At 54.6% G+C, this 17,368-nt stretch overlaps 2 protein-coding genes across 8 annotated transcripts; both read left to right on the forward strand.

The window, feature by feature from the left end:
- The first annotated feature begins 122 nt into the window (after positions 1-122).
- On the forward strand, positions 123-10,248 carry FBXO24 (F-box protein 24). 5 transcript variants are annotated; one of them, XM_043559700.1, is made up of 10 exons: positions 123-298; positions 2,501-2,599; positions 2,704-2,887; positions 3,917-4,155; positions 4,398-4,632; positions 5,675-5,833; positions 6,091-6,212; positions 6,477-6,608; positions 9,144-9,314; positions 9,644-10,248. In XM_043559700.1, exons 1-10 carry the CDS (start codon positions 260-262, stop codon positions 10,004-10,006), a joined length of 1,743 nt encoding a protein of 580 aa, XP_043415635.1. In that variant the 5' UTR covers positions 123-259; the 3' UTR covers positions 10,007-10,248. The 5 variants fall into 5 exon arrangements, with proteins under 5 accessions (XP_043415635.1, XP_043415636.1, XP_043415634.1 ...); XM_043559699.1 differs by lacking the exon at positions 123-298 and adding an exon at positions 479-2,171 and having other exon boundaries at positions 6,160-6,212; XM_043559698.1 differs by lacking the exon at positions 123-298 and adding an exon at positions 482-2,171.
- Positions 10,249-11,077: 829 nt separating this feature from the next.
- On the forward strand, positions 11,078-16,201 carry PCOLCE (procollagen C-endopeptidase enhancer). Of its 3 annotated transcripts, XM_043559707.1 has the most exons (10): positions 11,144-11,374; positions 12,195-12,303; positions 12,741-12,999; positions 13,223-13,297; positions 13,858-13,982; positions 14,527-14,663; positions 14,953-15,200; positions 15,451-15,528; positions 15,661-15,831; positions 15,963-16,201. In XM_043559707.1, the coding sequence occupies exons 1-10, from the start codon at positions 11,280-11,282 to the stop codon at positions 16,127-16,129; spliced, it is 1,464 nt and encodes a 487-aa protein (XP_043415642.1). In that variant the 5' UTR covers positions 11,144-11,279; the 3' UTR covers positions 16,130-16,201. The 3 variants fall into 3 exon arrangements, with proteins under 3 accessions (XP_043415643.1, XP_043415641.1, XP_043415642.1); XM_043559708.1 differs by lacking the exon at positions 13,223-13,297 and having other exon boundaries at positions 11,078-11,374; XM_043559706.1 differs by lacking the exon at positions 13,223-13,297 and having other exon boundaries at positions 11,143-11,374; positions 15,451-15,831.
- The last annotated feature ends 1,167 nt before the right edge of the window (positions 16,202-17,368 follow it).

Raw genomic sequence — 17,368 nt, forward strand, 5'->3', positions numbered from 1 at the left:
CCCCGCGCAGCCGCATCCAATCGCAATGCTTAGGGCTGGAGATGGAGCCAATCAGGTCTAACCAGGAGACGGGGACGCCGGTGCTCAACTAGAAGGGATAGAGGCCGAGACCTCAAGCCGGGTCTCGGGTTTTTTTTTTTCCAACGGAGACCAATCGCAAGCCGGATACAGGCGAGTGACTGTCAAGAAGGCCAATTAAATCTTCCGGAGGGAACCGGCCCGGCCTCTTCTCTGAGGGACGGCTGTACCTACCAATAGCATGGGCGAGAAGGCGGTCCCTTCGCCTAGCAGGAGGCGGGTGAGCTAGATCTTTGAGACGGAGGTTAAAGAACGTGAACGCTGCCGGTCGGGCGGGCTGGGAACAGTGCAGGGCCTGGAGAGGCGAGTGCGAGCTGCAAATGTTAGGGAGCGAGCCTGCTTTGAGGGCGTGAAGGAGGGGGGTGAGGTGCAAGGCGAAGCCTGAGACCAGCGGGGAGGGAGGGGGTCGTTGCAACTGAAGGGACCGTGGAGGCCTTTCCGGCTGCGGAGTCTGAGGCCCTGCGGCGGTCTCCGGAGCTCCGGCGGGCGGGGGGCTTCCCAGAGACTGGAGATGCCCAAGGCAGCTCCTGAAGGGAGGGTTACGGGAGACCGGGAGAGCTTCCAGAACTACCGCCCGGCTGGCCAGCCTACCTCGAGGAGCGCGCCCCGGCGGGAACTGTGATGACAGGACCTGAGGCGGGGGAGGGGAGTTAGTCCATAAGGGACCATCTCATTCGGAAGAAGCCCGCCGTTTTACAAATGAGGAAACTGAGGCGGAGGGAAGTTGAGTTGGCTAGAGCAGAAGCCCGGTTTCCCAGCGACTTCTCCGTGGGCTTTTTCTATTCGCACCGTCTCCTTTGCTTCCTGAGCTGAAATAGTGGGGACCCAGACCCAAGAGGAAGCTGAGGATCCTTTTTCTGTGTGCTGAGGGATCTTAACGTCCTTTTAGGTGGCAAAAGGACCTAACACATTAACATAGTCCATTTACCACGTTAATAGTTGCCTGATCACAAACAACTAAAGGTTCTTGTGAATCACATCTCAGAGGTTGAGATTTCCTAAACATGTATTGAATCCTTAAAGTTCCATCCGCGGTGTCTCAAACTAGTTGTTTACTAGTCACCATGAGTAAGGGAGTTTGGGTGGTTGACTGATAGCTGGCGCAGTAAAGGAAAGTCTGTAATACTAGGCAGCTGAGGGCTGGATGTCCAGGATTGGATTCCTTTGCGTTCCTGGAAGAGCCAGTTACTCCCTTTGGTTTATTGGTGTAGATCCTTTGCCCCTACCTGGACAGACCTACCCTGAACTCCAGCTGTTTCTCCTATATGGCGGCCCTCTCTCCCCATAAGACTAAGTTAAAAGCTTAGACCCTGGGAGATACCCTATGCTTTCAGAGTAATTCTATCCCTTTCTTCCACCTTAATAGGTTGTCCTTCATACATGCATTGACGTTACTGTCCCAAGAAATCTGCTTTTGGATGTGTTTTTGTAAGACTAAAGAGTCGGTGCTGAATTATTCCCACTTTCATCTAGTGCATGCTTCCCTCTAAGCGAGTGTAGCAGGGTCATCTTTCCTCCTCACCTGTCAAACAGTTCATATTTTTTATACTTTTTTTGGGGGGGGGGTTAGTTTATACTCTTAGGTAGTTTATACTGTTATCCTCTTACGTAGTTTATACAAATCCCCTGGAGGCCCTGGCCTGCTGAGATATGAAGAATTCACCAGTGTTTCTCTACAGAGCAGAGTGCTAAAGGGCCTCAAGGGGAGGAACCTCACAACTGTGCTCCAAAAGTAAAGGCCTCATCTAGCAGTCATTCACACTTTCTTTCTCCTGGAGGAGGGGCTCATGCATATCCCATGAGCCACTGGGTGGCTAGAGCCAAGCTAGAACCCAGGAACTGTCTAAGAAAATCCTGGTGGGGTTGGGGAAAATAGGTCACAGTGGCTGGACAGTGAGGTCACAGAGAGGTTTGTCTTCTCAGACTCCATGGGGGAGGGGCCTAGAAGGCTGAGGGGCCCCAGAGGTCCCCCAAGCCCAGGCGGGGGACATGGTGTGGGAAAGGCAGCAGGAACGGGGGCCAGGGAGCTGACTACGGGGGGTTCGGGGGGCCCGGAGGATGAGGGCAGGAGCAGGGACGGGGCAGTCAAGATGGTGAGGAGAAGCCGGAGAAGAAGGCTGCAAAAATTCACCGGGCTGTGCAGACAGGAGGAGGGGCTCAGGGTGAGGGGGTGGGAGGGTGAGGCAAGGGAAGGACAAGAAGATGGCAGCAAGAGATCAGGGGAGGGGTTCTTTGGAGTTGGTGAACCCAGAAACATGGCAGACAGGGAGGGGTGTCCCATGGACCTAGAGAGAAAAATAGGAAGATTTGAGGGCACAGAGCCATGAGCCCCTAAGAAAGAAGCTAATGAAAGGCTGACAGAAGGGAGAAAAGGAGGCCTGACTCTCATGGAATCCCTGTGCTCTCCCTTCTCCTTGGGTAGGTGAAGCGGAGCTGCCCTTCATGTGGCCCAGAGCCTGGGGGTGAAGAGAAGAAGGGCAGAGGGAACCCTATTTCTGTTCAGCTGTTCCCCCCAGAGCTGGTGAGTCATTCATGGGGAGGGATTCCAGAATAAAGGGCAGGGGACCAGAGTGATGAGGAGCCCCCTTGATGATTCCTGCTTCCTCCCTCCTGCCCACCCCCCAGGTGGAGCATATCATCTCATTCCTCCCAGTCAGAGATGTAGTCGCTCTGGGCCAGACCTGCCACTACTTCCATGAAGTGTGCGACGCTGAGGGCGTGTGGAGACGCATCTGTCGCAGGCTTAGTCCTCGTCTACGAGAGCAGGGCTCTGGGGTCCGGCCCTGGAAGAGAGCTGCCATTCTTAACTGTACAGCTCCCCAGAACCTCAGTTCTCTTTGCCTCTATCCTGTGCCTTATTATTCTGGGATCCCTCCTGTTCCATAGAGTTGCCTCAGCATTCCTAGCCAACCTGCCAGGGCCCCTTTCTCTAGAAGAGCCTGTTAGATTCAAACATGCCATCCATCTAGGAGCTCTGCAAGCCTCCAGCTCCACCCTCTGATAGACGTCCCACCCGGAGCCCCCGTTACTAGCATCCCTGCCAAGTCAGCTTCCGTATTCGAACTCTCTTCCAAATCCTACCCCAGTCATCTCCTCCACTCCCCAAACCTGGAGTTTTCCCTCCTCTAAACCAGGATTTCTCAACCTGGCACTGTTGACATTTGGGGCCAAATAATTATTTGGAGTGAGGGGCTGTCCTGCACATTGCAGGACGTTTAGCAGCATCCCTGGCCTCCACCCACTAGATGCCAGTAACAAAGCTCCCCCCAGTTGTGACAACCAATGTTCCCTGAGGACAAAATCACCCCCACGTTGAGAAACATGCTCTGAAGCCCTCCATTCCCAGGGAGCCCCTATCCAAGTACCTGACTGCACACACTGGAGATTCAGGGAGATCCAGATCTGATCCAGATAGCAGATCCAGAGCTAGGGGTGAGGGCCGTTACTGGCCTTTCTCAGCCATTCCTTTTCGCTCCTCTGTCTGCTGCTTTTCTATGTACTAAATTTCCCTTGATGTCTCTGATGCAAGGTTGGACTAAAGAAGCCCTCACTTAGAAGCATGTGTAGTGCCCTGGGCTTGGGGTAGGGGGCAGAGAACTAAAGTTCAGGCATAAGGGATTATTAAAGATAGCCTGTGTAGGGGATTATTAAAGATATCTTCTAAGCTTTCCATATGTCATTTAGAAAAGTCCCTGTTCCCCAGTCCTGCTGCTAAGGGAGCTGCTATGGGAGCTGCTAAGTACCCGGCTCTCTGAGAACTATAGTTTGCCCAAGCTCTGACAACTCTTCTTTGTGCCATCCTGACCCCTTGAGCCTTCCATCTCCTTCCCTTCTCCAGACACGAAGGGCCTGTATTTCCAGGCATTTGGAGGCCGCCGCCGCTGTCTCAGCAAGAGTGTAGCCCCCCTGCTAGCCCATGGCTACCGCCGCTTCTTGCCCACCAAGGACCATGTCTTCATTCTTGACTACACGGGGACCCTCTTCTTCCTCAAAAATGCCCTGGTCTCCTCTACCCTTGGCCAGATCCAGTGGAAGCGAGCCTGCCGCTATGTTGTATTGTGTCGCGGAGCCAAGGATGTGAGTAGCAGAGCCCTAGGAGCTGAGACCCCACCCCTCCTCCGGGGCTCCTCCGGGACCCACACCAGTCCGGAGGTACTCTCCTCAGGACGTCTGCCCTCCCATATCAGGAACTGAAAACTAAACCCTCTTTTCCCAGCCCTGAACCCAAGTATCTCATTTCTCACCCCAGGATCCTGTCACCCCCAAGCCTCATTCCACTCTGAGACCTAGATCCCAGACAGCTTCATCTTTTCCTATAGTTTGCCTCGGACCCAAGATGTGACACCGTTTACCGTAAATACCTCTATGTATTGGCCACCCGGGAGCAGCCAGCAGTGGTAGGCACAACGGGCAGCCGGGCCTGTGACTGTGTCGAGGTCTATCTGCAGTCCAGTGGGCAGCGGGTCTTCAAGATGACCTTCCACCACTCCATGAGCTTCAAACAGATTGTGCTGGTTGGTCAGGAGAACCAGCGGGCTCTACTGCTTCTCACAGGTGTGGCCTAGAGCAGTGGTTTGCAAATTGTTTTCTACACATGGTTCAGGACCTGCTGCAGGGGAGGGGAAGGCCCTTCTGCATGCCACCTCATCCTGGTCTCAAACCAAATAGCTTTGCTTTTTGTCTGTCTCATAGACTAAGATTCTGCTTTTTTTTTTTTTTAAACAACTTAAAAAAAAATTTTTTTAAGTTTATTTATCACCTGTGCACAAGCAGGGGAGGGGCAGAGAGAGAAGGAGAGAGAGAATCCCAAGCAGGCTCAGCACCATCAGCGCAGAGCCTGATGCAGGACTTGAACTCAAAAACTGTGAGATCATGACCTGAGCTGAGATCAAGAGTGGGATGGTTAACCAACTGCATCACCCAGGTGCCCCAGATTCTGTATTTCATATGAATAAAGGGCACTGCTGCAAAAAAATAGTTTGGAAACCACTGTTCTAGTGAAAGCCTGATTTTCGAAATTCTGATCTTCCTCACTTCCTGCTAGGCACTTCACTTAATACCCCAAACTTACCCCCACCTTGCTGATTGTCACGTACATGTACACATTTTTTTAATTTTAATTTTTATTTACTTAAGTAATCTTTCCATCCAGTGTGGTGCTCAAACTCACAACCCTGAGATCAAGAGTCATGCGCTGTTCTGACTGAAGCAGACTGGTGTCCCTGTCCCCTATATTTGACCCTACTCCCAAGCCTCAGACCCTCTGGACTTCTTAATTCCAGGCAGAGCCCCAAGTCCCCAGGCATCGTTCCTCCCAACACTCAAATTGGATTCTGGCAGATCTAACTGCTGGTTTTCTCTCCACTCATCATTCACACTGAAGGGTTTCCCTGATTCATTTTTGGTGGTACAGGGCTAGAGTCTGGGCAACTTGAGGTCACGTTTCCTGTATTTCACCTCTACCCTTTTTCTTCCAACCCCACTCTAGGCCAATAAGTGTTTAATCGCTATGGCTTAGAGAGTCTATTGGGAAGTTAATGTGGATATTGGGAGGTCCCCTCCCCCACATCATTGTCTGCCTCTCCCCATCTCCCAGAGGAAGGAAAGATCTACTCTTTGGTAGTGAATGAAACCCAGCTGGACCAGCCACGCTCCTACACAGTTCAGCTGGCCCTGAGGAAGGTGTCCCGTTGCCTGCCTCACCTTCGTGTGACCCGCATGGCTTCTAACCAGAGCAGTACTCTCTACATCACAGGTAAGAACCACCTTCCTTCTTCTCCACACCCTCGTCTTAAACAGACTTTCCAGATATGGACAGCCCCTTATACTTACTCTAGCAGTGGACCCCTTCAGGCATCCTAGTGAAAAGATGAGGTTAGGTTCCCAGATATCATAGTACGTTTCTAGTGGGTGTGAGACTCCCTGGATCTTGTAGCTTTCATCCTAGGTAGGGCCTTATCGCTAGGAAATGGGTGCCCAAAGCTGCTGAGCTGAGGGCTCCTGACCCCCCAGACCAGGGGGGAGTATATTTTGAGGTGCATACCCCAGGGGTGTATCGTGATCTCTTTGGGACCCTTCAAGCCTTTGACCCCCTGGACCAGCAGATGCCGCTTGCTCTCTCGCTGCCTGCCAAGGTAGGATCCTGGAGGGATGGGACGGACCAAGGGGCGGACAGAGGGGGATTTAGGGATTAAAAGACACCAGAGGTCTGAAATATGAGCAGGAATCAAGTGATTGATCAGGGAGGGACAGGGGCCCAGAGAGAGAGGGGCGAGGTAGCGGGCAAGGCCAAAAGAAATCAGCTGGGAATGGCAGGTTAGTGGCTGGGAGATTCTGGAGCTCAGAGTTCCTCTGGAGGGAACTGAATGCCTGCCTTCTCTTTCTGTCTTACTTCCTAGATACTATCTTGTGCTCTTGGCTACAATCACCTTGGCTTGGTGGATGAATTTGGCCGAATCTTTATGCAGGGAAATAACAGATATGGGCAGCTGGGAACAGGGGACAAAATGGACCGAGGGGAACCCACACAGGTGAGATTCATTTTCAGTTATTCTCATCGTGGCCCCCTTCCTCCAATCCTCTACACCTTAGACCTCTCCTCTTCTCTACTTTCTTTAGAACCCACTTCTTACTCCCTAGGGAAGTTAAGCCAGCCAGTATACAATGCCCGTGATACTGTTGCGTGTCTTTCCCAGGGTTGGCACTGTGAGGTCCATTCTGTGTGGTGCTTGCTGCCAGTGCAATAGGAATTTAGTGAAGCAGGGAGACCTCGGTGGGCTGGTATAACTAGAAGAGGTGAGATGCGATCACGGTCTGGTGGGTTAGATCAGATTCGTGTGGGTACAGGGAAAGGCATTCCATGTAACAGGGATGAGAAGGAAGCTGCACATACCTGGGACCATGAAAGGACTGGTCTGAAGCAGAGAGGATGTTTTGGAAATCAGTAGATATGAGGTGATACAGGCAGGGGTGAGCCTGAAAAGGTATAGATTTTGGAAAGTCACTGCAGGTTCTGGAGCAAGAGAAGCCGCCCCCCCCCCCCCCCACACACACACACAGATGACTGAGAACAGGTCACCTGGCCAGAGTGCACAGGAGGCCACTGAATGAGAAGCCCACTGGGAGACCATTGAGTGACAGTGGCACTTGGGACAAGAGCCTGGGGCAGTGGGAATGGAAAGGAATGGATACTTGAGATGTTTTGAAAGAAAATGAATAGGTACTGGAAACTGATTAGATGTGAGGAGATGGCTGTGGGACACAAGTGGCTGTTGCAGTAGACCCCTTAAAGAGAGATGGCATCATTAACAAACGTGGAAAGGGATGCTGGCTTGAGGAAAGAGGAAGAGCGTGAATTTGGACATTTTCTAAAGTGGAAATGTCTCTCTGGCATTAGATTCCATGTTGGAACAAGGCTGAAACAGACAGAAGCAGGGACAGAGGCACAAACCTGGGCAGGAGCTGATGCTGTAGGCAAAGGGAATGAAGAAGCTATCTCTGAGGCAGGAGGCACACCTTCAGGTGCCAAGTCCCAGAAGCCAGGGACACAGGGAGTGTCAAACAGAGGAGGTGATTAATGGTAACAGATAACATAGGAATATACCTGCCAACATGGAAATATGGTCAGGTCATATCTTTAGATGAAAAAAAAAATTATAAAATTATTTACATAGTACAACCCCATTTTTATTTAAAAGTCTGTAATTTGAAAACACACACACACACACACACACACACACACACACACACAGAGGCAGCAGTGAAGAAAAATATCCAGGGATGCCTGATTGGCTCACATGGTTAAGCGGCTGACTCTCTTTTTTATTTTTAATGTTAATTTATGTTGAGGGGGGGAAGAGCAGAGAGAGAGGGAGAGAATCCCAAGCAGACTCCACAGGAGCCTACTTAAATAAAAAATAAAAAGAAGAAAGAAAAAAGAATATCTAGCAAGATTTTTTTTAAGTTTATTTTTTCAGAGAGAGAGAGAAGGTGCACAAGCAGGGGAGGGGCAGAGAGAAAGGGGGACAGAGGATCTGAAGGGGCTCCGTGCTGATGTGCTGACAGCAGGGTGCTCGATGTGGGGCTTGAACTCAGGATCATGACCTGAGTTAAAGTAGGACACCTAACTGACTGAGCCACTCAGGCACCCCCAGCAAGATGTTAATAGTGGGTGGTAGGATTTCCAGTGATTTTTAAATTAATCTTTGCTCTCCAAGATTTTATAACATTTCTTTAATGACCATAAATTACATACCTATGTCTTCAAAATTAAAGCCCTCATAATCTCAGGAGAAAGCATGCAGGAGAGGCCCTGGGGTTTGGGAGCTGGAAAGTCAAGTGCATTTGGGGAGAACACATCAGTAGCTTAGTAAGCAGGGAAGCCAGATCACAAGAAGTTCAGGAAAGATGGGCTGTGGTGAGAACAAAAATGTCAACCTCAGACTGGTCACATAACCAGTTCTGTTGCCTAAAAGATGGAGGTAGGAAGGGGCAGGAATCAGGTGGAAATGTTTTTGTTTTTGGTTTTGTTTTGTTTTGTTTTGTTTTTAAAACAGAGTGGCCATTTTGGGAGACAAGGATAGGACAAGTGGAAAATGCTAGAGAGAGAAGGGAGGAATAAGTGGAAGGAAGGTCCCTCCTGAAGGCTAACCTGGAATTGTACAGGGAGGGAGGGAGTCTTTAAACTTTGGGAAGAGGAAACTTAGTCTCCCTCCTGAGGCTGGAAGGCAGGATGAGCCTGGACTGGCACAGGTCTGGGGTAGTAGGAAGGAGCAGGTAGCAGGCCCTGGGCGCAGGCAAGTAGCCTGTTTTCTGAGGAGCAAAGATGAGGAACCAACAGAAGTGCTAGACCCCATGCAGTCCGACAGGGGCTGCAGGAGAACTAGGGAGGGAAAGATTGCTGCTGGTCTGCCTTCTGGCTGGGTGGGGGTTGAGGGGGTGCTGAGTCCCCTTGCTTCCCTCTCCTAGTTTCCTAGAGTCTTCCCTGAGCCTTTCTGTTGCCCTCCTACCTGGGCCCTCAAATCCTCGGCATTCCCACCTTAGGGATCCTGGCCCTGTGTTCTCAGGTGCATTATCTGCAACGTCCCATTGCCCTGTGGTGTGGCCTCAACCACTCTCTGGTGCTGAGCCAGGGCTCGGACTTCAGCAAGGAGCTTCTGGGCTGCGGCTGTGGGGCTGGAGGCCGCCTCCCTGGCTGGCCTAAGGGGAGTGCCTCTTTCGTGAAGCTCCACGTCAAGGTCAGAGCCAGGACATGCCAGCAGGCAACGGGACAAGGGCAATAGAGCCAGGTGGCACACAGGACTGTAGCTGGGGCTCCTGCAAGGACCCGCCCCCCCCCCCCCAGCACTACCCACCTCCCTTTTCCAGCCACACACCATGGCTCCTGGCTCTCTCCCTTAGCAGACCCCGCTCGCCCTCTCTGACCTTACACAACCTTGGGGCTTAGCCAGCCCTAGCTCACTTGCTGGCCCAGGGCTGGTCTGAGAGGGAGGAACACAACAGCTGGGGCTTCCTGGGAGCCCCTCAGTAAAGGCCCCTCTCAGCCACGCCCCTTCTCTCCTTTAAGGTCCCTCTGTGTGCCTGTTCCCTCTGCTCTACCAGAGAGTGCCTCTACATGCTGTCCAGCCATGACATCGAACACCATCCCACCTACCGGGACCTACCAGCCAGCAGGGTGGTGGGGACCCCCGAGCCTGGCCTGGGAGCTGGAGCACCCCAGGACCCTGGGGGGGCAGCCCGGGCCTGTGAGGAGTACCTCAGCCAGATCCACAGTTGCCCCACATTGCAGGATCGCATGGAAAAGATGAAGGAGATCGTGGGTTGGATGCCCTTGATGGCTGCACAGAAAGATTTCTTCTGGGAGGCCCTGGACATGCTGCAGAGGGCTGCTGGAGGGGTTGGCCCGGGCCCCTCAACCCCTGAGAGCTGAGCCCCTTTCCTAGTCTTACCCCTGGAGGGAGAGTCTGGCCCTGGGCCAGGAGCTAAGGAGAGTGGGATGGTAGCAATAAACATTGTATGTGCACGTGGGGAGGGGTGGGAATTGCTAGGCTTGCCAGGGTGGGCAGGGAACCGTTTTGTAAAATGTTCAGGGGGCTGCCCGGGAGGGACCCCCAACCTGACTATCATGGACAAGAGATTTGATGGGCAAATAGAATAAAAGGCTGAAGTGAGGCCCTGTTTGGAACCCTGGGGCCTGGGAGGAAAATAAGCAGGGGATGGGGGCCCCAATGCCCCCCAATCAGGAGGGCGATGGAAGGCAGGGGGATGGACGAGGAGGCAGAGAGAGCAGAAGTGGCTCAAGCATTCAGGTGCTGCTGAACTGACCACCTGAATCTTAGAGCTCTCTTTCCCCTCCCACTCCCAAGAGTGGTCCAGGCTTCTTGACTTGAAGTCCAAGCCCCACCTTCTGGAACAATGCAGTCAACATATGCTACTCGGTCCCCTTATGGATCCTCTGTCTGTCAGACTTACTCCCATCCTGAGGGGGCCACCTGCTTCTGACCTCGGTCCCTGTGAAGTCAGCCCCCTCCTCCCCTCTGTTTAACCTTCCTTCCCTCACTTTCTCCTCCATCCTCCTCCTCACTAAGAGGGATGCTCCCTTTATCCACATCTAACCCACTCCCGGATCTCCAAATATTTGGGAGGGAAAATGGGCGGGCAGAAAGAATTTTCTCCTTGGCCTAGTCTGGTCCAGGGATGCAAAGAAGACAGTAGAAATTTGAAGTGGAAAATCAGCTGGAGCAGAGGGTGGTCAGGAAGGGGGTGAGTGACTAGTTGTTGGGGGTCTAGGGAAGGACTTTCTACGGGTGCTGAGGAGGCAGGCATGGGGAGGATCATGAGGAAGGACCAGAGGCTGTATTCACGGGATGCTTGGGTACTGGACACAGCAGGCTTCCAGATGACATTACTTGATGCCTGCATTACAGCTGAGGGTTGATGCTCCCTCTGCCCTTCGTTGCTCCACCCCCTACTTAGGTCAATATTTATGTGTCCTAGACCTAGAGAGGCCCCTGGACTCACCACTGTCCCAACTGCACTCTCCCTGTCCCGCCTTCCCCACCGCCCGCCCCGCTGGCCAGTCCCCACGCCCACACACCCGAGGCTGCCTCATCTGGCACTGATTATCCCTGCTGCTGCTGCTGCCGCTGCTAAACTCAGCTGCTGCCTCGGTCTCGAGGACCCCAGCGCCTCTCCCCCCGGCCATGCTGCCTGCTGCCACTGCCTCCCTCTTGGGGCCCCTCCTCACTGCCTGGGCCCTGCTGCCTTTCGCCCAGGGCCAGACCCCCAACTACACCAGGTAGGTCTCTTGGCACCTTCCAGATAGCTTGAGTGAGCTTCAAAAGCCCTGATTCTTGGGGGTTTTGCCTGTGGATCCTGTGGATCCTTTCACTAACACACCCCCCCCCCAGATTTCCTGCAGCCCCCACCCTCCCCCAGGCCCCAAGTTCTCCCTCCCTGCTCCAAGACCACTGTCTCCAGCGGGGCACCACTAGCCACCATTCCTCCACCCTTTGTCCCCTGCCCTCTAAGTTTCCCCATCCTCCCAGACCCTTGCCCCCCACCATGGAACCTGAGAGCTCCAAGACCTTCAACTTGCCTGGTATCTGGACATCTGGATTCCAGGAGGGAATTAGAGATGGTGGGGGAAGCGAGTGGGAGACTTGGGAATCAGATACTCAAGTAGTTAGCAGGAACAGGAGCAGGGCAAAGGTTGGGAGCTGGGGGACCCTGGTCTCCAGGTTCAATATGAGGGCCATCACTGCTGCTTCTCATCTCCCCGCCCCCTCCCCCCCCATGGCCTCGTGGCTGTGTCCACATCTGGAAGTAGTTAGGCGGCTCCTGTCCCCGACTGCCAGGCAGGGCGCGAGGGGGGAGAGTGAGGAACAGCCCGAGGAGGATTCCGGGAATTCCTGTTGGGGTGGGGGTGGGGATTGGGGGGTGTTGCAGAGACAGCCACATGTTCCTGATCCTCTCAATCCCAGCCTGGCTGGCTGAAGCTGCCCCAGACCCCCTTTCTCCCTCATCCCCCTGGCTTCCTTCTCTGGCCCCTCACCCTCATTACCCTATCCTTCCCAAGCTCTCCTCCACTCATGGCTGCCCCCTCTTCTGTTCTCCAGACCTGTGTTCCTGTGCGGAGGGGATGTGACTGGGGAGTCTGGTTACGTGGCAAGTGAGGGTTTCCCCAACCTCTACCCCCCTAATAAGGAATGCATCTGGACAATAACGGTGAGAAAGACCCTCTCTTCGCTACCCCCTTGTTGAAGTCTCTGAGGCCTGACTGCTAAGAGAGCCCGGGTCCACCCAGCCCCTGCCGCCCTCCTCCCTGCACCACTGCGCCCAGGGAAGTCCAGGCCCCCTCCCATCTTCACTGATGGCAGCAGCGCCCACAGTAACATGTGGCAAAGTGTCCTCACACCTTAACTCCAAGCCTGCTCTTCTACTCCCAGTTTTATTTCTGGTCCTCGAATCTCCACAGACCCCAGGGCTTGTCCCCTGGGCAATGAGCTCCTGCAGAGCCCAGGCCCTCTGCTCTGCTCCCTGATGGCTTCCCTTCCTGTTGAGGCCCAGTGTCCGTATGAAACGCTTGGGGAAAGGGAAGTATCCTTTGCCTGGGTTGTGTGTGGCCTGACTTTGCAGGTCCTCTCCCCTGTCCTTGTCGTCAGGTCCCTGAGGGCCAGACTGTGTCCCTTTCCTTCCGAGTCTTCGACTTCGAGCTGCACCCTGCCTGCCGTTACGATGCTCTGGAAGTCTTTGCCGGGTCTGGAACCTCCGGCCAGCGGCTTGGACGTTTCTGTGGGACCTTCCGGCCAGCGCCCTTAGTCGCCCCCGGCAACCAGGTGACCCTGAGGATGACTGCGGACGAGGGCACAGGAGGACGAGGTTTCCTGCTCTGGTACAGCGGGCGGGCCACCTCGGGCACTGGTGAGACTTCCCTCACCTTCGCCTTCCCCCTCTCCTGGCTCCGCCCCCGGCGCAGGCCCCACCCCCAGCCTTAACCTACCCCCCCACCCCCCAGACAAACCCTGCGCCCGAGAGCCTAGGGCCCCCATTACCTCCCTTACCCTTTTTCCTCACTAACTGCCCCTTCAGTCCCTCCTCCCCATCTTCTCTCGCCCCTCCCGCACCCACCCATCCCCTCTTCCAGGCCCCCCCCCAGGCGCGAGGCGGAAATGGGTCACCGACCCGCGGGTGGAATGGGCGGCCTGGGGTTACTGGGACGGTGAGTAACTGCCCGCCCCCGTCCGCAATCGGGCTCCCTCAGACGGGCGCGAGGGGGCACCCCCGGGCTGGGGGACTAGGTTCCCCCAACCCGGAGCCCCCTACACCCAGCCCAGGGCTCCCGATTGCGGTCCCATCACCCCCTCCTGGCGGCAGAAGCCTCCCCTAAAATGTTTAAGGCAGGGGCCTCGCCAAAGAGGCCTCTGGGGCTGTGCCCCAATTTGAGGGCGCCCTCACAGAGAGAGGACTCCCCAGCCTGCAAAGGGGACTTTTCCGCCGGGCGGGGGAGATGGGATCTCCCAGGGGAAGAGGAGCGAGGTGGCCGCGGGTCAGGGGGAGGGGCGAGAAGGGAGCGTGTCCAGCCAAGTCCTCCTCCCCAGCGCTGGTCCTCCAAGCCCCCTCTCTGCTAACCAACCCCCTCTTTCCTACCCCTCTTCTCATCCCCTCCCGCTGAGACCCAGACGTCCGAGCTTCCAGCACCGGCTTCCAGCCTAGAGCTCTCCTCGAGCTGACCGAGGGTCTCCACCGCCTCCCACCCCCACTCCTTTCTCCCCTCCCCAGAGCACCAATTTTGCGGGGGGCGGCTGGAGAAGGCCCAGGGAACCCTGACCACGCCCAACTGGCCCGAGTCTGATTATCCCCCGGGCATCAGCTGTTCCTGGCACATCATCGCTCCCCCGGACCAGGTACCGATCCCCAGCCCCGGCTGCCCTCGGGGACCCAGGCGGCGTCCTCCAGCATGCAGCCAGCAGAGATTAATTGACCATCTGCTATGTCCCGACCAGTGAGCTCGCGCTGGTGGGGAGCAAAACCAGACCCAGAACTGCTTGCACTCAAAAAAAAATGTAAAATTACACCTGTGACGGTCTTACGAGAGTGAGGTACACGATGCTGATATATAAACGGTGTTTTGTGTGTGTGTGTGTGTGTGTGTGTGTGTGTGTGTGTGTGGAGGCGGTGGAGGTGGATGCTGGGTCTGTTCCTTGAGAATGAGCCAGGACTAGACCTTGCCGAGGACGGCAACAGACGCCACTGAAAGGTTCCCCTGAGTGTGTGATCCTCCGAGTGGTGGTGAATGCTTTAGCGGGGGGAGGGGAGATCTCCAGGGGACGCGGGAGTGGAAAGAGGAAGCTGTGGCGAGCTTCTGGGCTTCCGGAGGCGACGCGGAGTGGAGGAGGAGAGAGGTGCAGGGCTTCCACGTCCTCAAGCCGCCCTGGGTCCTGCCGCCAGGTGATCTCCCTGACCTTCGGGAAGTTTGACCTGGAGCCCGACACCTACTGCCGCTACGACTCGGTCAGTGTGTTCAACGGAGCCGTGAGCGACGACGCCAAGAGGCTGGGGAAGTTCTGCGGCGACACCGCCCCGGGGTGAGGGGGCGGGACCTGGGTGGACGGTGGGCCGGGGCGTCTCCAATTCCCCAGGGGAAACAGAGGTGGGAACCTCGCGGCGGTTGGGAGGGGCCAGGCTTAGCTGAAGAGGCGGGATCTGAACCCGGAGCCCCACACTGGTGGGCGGAGCTAGTAGGAAGCCGGGCAAAACGGGTCCGCGGATCCAGAGGCGAGTAGGTCCTGCGAAGCAAGGAAGCTGGTACAGTCAACCCCGGGCAGAGGTCACAAGGCCCGCCTGACGCATCCCCCGCTGCCCCGCCACCCGCAGTCCCATCTCCTCGGAAGGAAACGAGCTCCTCGTCCAGTTCGTCTCTGACCTCAGTGTCACGGCCGATGGCTTCTCCGCCTCCTACAAGACCCTGCCGCGGGGTGCCGCCAAAGAAGAGCAGGTCCAGAGCGCCGGGGAGGATGCCCGGTCCGGTACCCCGATCCTCAGCCCGGGCCCCAAGCCCGGACTCCCATCTGAGGAGAAACCAAAAGCCTCGTCTGAGGCCCAGGCAACTCCGGGGGGCCCCGGTGAGTCTGGGAAGGGGGAGGAAGGGGACGCAGACTGAAGGCAGCCGTTTCAAAGGTCTCCTTTCTGAACTCATTCATTCACTCATACATCACTCACTGGTGCCTCCTCTGAACTGGTACTGGGTGCTGGGGCCCAAAGCTGGAAAGAGCTCGGAATGGGTCCTAATCAATGAGGCCGTTATGGGGAAAGTGGCACTTCCTACCCGCTGCGTAGGTCGCCCTCCACAAACCGCGTCCCCCTCCCTCCTAGATGTGCCCAGTGTCCCCTGCCCAAAGCAGTGCCGCCGGACAGGCACCTTGCAGAGCAACTTCTGTACCAGCAACCTGGGTAAGAAGCCCCATCTCCCAGCTTTGCTCCTCCAGCAGCTCTCACCTCCCTCCGGCCCTCAAATCCCTCCTCCTGGTTCTAGCCCTGAGCTGGCCTCCTCTCTCCTCACCACTCACCCCCACTCTCCCACAGTGGTGACCGCAACAGTGAAGTCCATGGTTCGGGGCCCAGGGGAGGGCCTCACTGTCACTGTCAGTCTCATTGGTGCTTACAAAACCGGTGGCCTGGACCTGCCTTCTCCACTCACTGACACTCCCCTGAAGTTTTATGTGCCCTGCAAGCAGTGCCCCCCCATGAAGAAAGGTAACAGATGTGGGTGAATGGGGAGGAGGACTTTGCCTCATGAAAATGATAGAATCTGAAGGACTCTGATGAGGAGGTATATCTACAAGGTCTCAATAACACACTCTCAATCCCTCCCTCCCCTCCCCCAGGAGTCAGTTATCTGATGATGGGCCAGGTGGAAGAGAACAGAGGTCCTACCCTTCCTCCAGAGAGCTTCGTAGTTCTCTACCGGTCCAACCAGGACCAGATCCTCACCAACCTCAGCAAGAGGAAGTGCCCCTCCCAACCTGTCCGGGCTGCTGGGTCCCAGGCCTGAAACCCAGGCCAGCTTCCCAGCCCCTAGCCCTAGGGACTCCTTTCTTATCCAAATAAATGTTTCTTGACTGAGGAAGGGGTCACATCTCCATTTCTATGGTTTGGGGGCCCATCTAGGAGAAATCATTTGTTAAACGTGACAGAGGTTTACTGTAACAGAACAATCTTTCAAGAATGTAAGACCTTGTCACCCCTTTGCTCAAAACTCTCCCATATATATTTTTTAAGTTATTTATTTTGAGAGGGAGAAAAGGGACCACAAGCAGGGAAGGGGCAGAGAGGAGAGCCAGAATCCCAAGCAAGCAGGCTCTGTGCTGTCAGCACACAGCCCGGCCCGATGCGGCGTTTCAGTTCACGACCGTGAGATCATGACCAGAGCCACATCAAGAGTCGGCGCTTTAACCGACGGCCCCACCCAGGCGTCCCCAATCTCTCCCATATTGTAAACACACACACACACACACACACACACACACACACACACACACACACATATACACGTAGTGGTAACTATGTAGAGAGGATGGACATGTTAATTAGCTTGATTGTGGTCTTTTCACATTGTGTATGTAAATCCAAATATCAAGTATATCTTAAATGTATACAATTTTTATATGTCTAAGATATTTCAGTAAAGCTATCAAAAGAGAGATAAAGAAAACCTCCCATAGTTCCCCATTAGTCTCAAAATAAAAGCCAAAATCCTACTGTAGACTCTGAGGCTCTAGGTGATCTGCATCCAGCACCCCCCCCCCCCCCAATCTCATCTCTGTCTATTGTCTCCTTTGCAAGTGCTTTTCCAGTCTTGGTGACTCCGTGACCAGTTCTAGTACCCTTCTGGTTGGGGTTTTGCCTTTGCCATCCCCTCTATCCAGAATTCTCTCCACTGATTTCTCATGGCTCAGTTCCTAACTTCAATCAGATCTCAGCTCAAAGTTCATCCTAGTCACCTATTCATTTGTTCATTCCAAATGGCAGGCACTGTGGAATGAACCAGAAAACAAAACAAAGTCTCTGCTCTTGTGGGGAGGAGAGCACATTCTACTGGAGCGGAAATACACAATAAAATAAACATGGTGTTGGGGCACCTCGGTGGCTCAGTCAGCATCTGACTCTTGATTTTGGCTTAGGTCATGATCTCACAGTTTGTGGGTTCAGAGTCTGCTTGGGAGTCTATCTCTGCCCCCACCCCATTTGCTCTCTTTCTCAAAAATAAATAAACTTAAATAAGAATAAGCAT

Source organism: Prionailurus bengalensis, chromosome E3 (assembly GCF_016509475.1).
Source record: "Prionailurus bengalensis isolate Pbe53 chromosome E3, Fcat_Pben_1.1_paternal_pri, whole genome shotgun sequence".
Taxonomy (NCBI): Eukaryota; Metazoa; Chordata; class Mammalia; order Carnivora; family Felidae; genus Prionailurus; species Prionailurus bengalensis.

Excerpts from the sequence above, each read along its gene's own strand:
- PCOLCE (XM_043559706.1), top strand. The coding sequence starts at position 11,280 with ATGCTGCCTGCTGCCACTGCCTCCCTCTTGGGGCCCCTCCTCACTGCC. Across the intron at positions 13,983-14,526 it reads TCATCGCTCCCCCGGACCAG|GTGATCTCCCTGACCTTCGG; the intron begins GTACCGATCCCC and ends TCCTGCCGCCAG. Across the intron at positions 14,664-14,952 it reads TGCGGCGACACCGCCCCGGG|TCCCATCTCCTCGGAAGGAA; the intron begins GTGAGGGGGCGG and ends CGCCACCCGCAG.
- FBXO24 (XM_043559698.1), top strand. The coding sequence starts at position 2,007 with ATGGGGGAGGGGCCTAGAAGGCTGAGGGGCCCCAGAGGTCCCCCAAGC. Across the intron at positions 4,633-5,674 it reads GGCTCTACTGCTTCTCACAG|AGGAAGGAAAGATCTACTCT; the intron begins GTGTGGCCTAGA and ends CCCATCTCCCAG. Across the intron at positions 5,834-6,090 it reads CAGTACTCTCTACATCACAG|ACCAGGGGGGAGTATATTTT; the intron begins GTAAGAACCACC and ends CTGACCCCCCAG.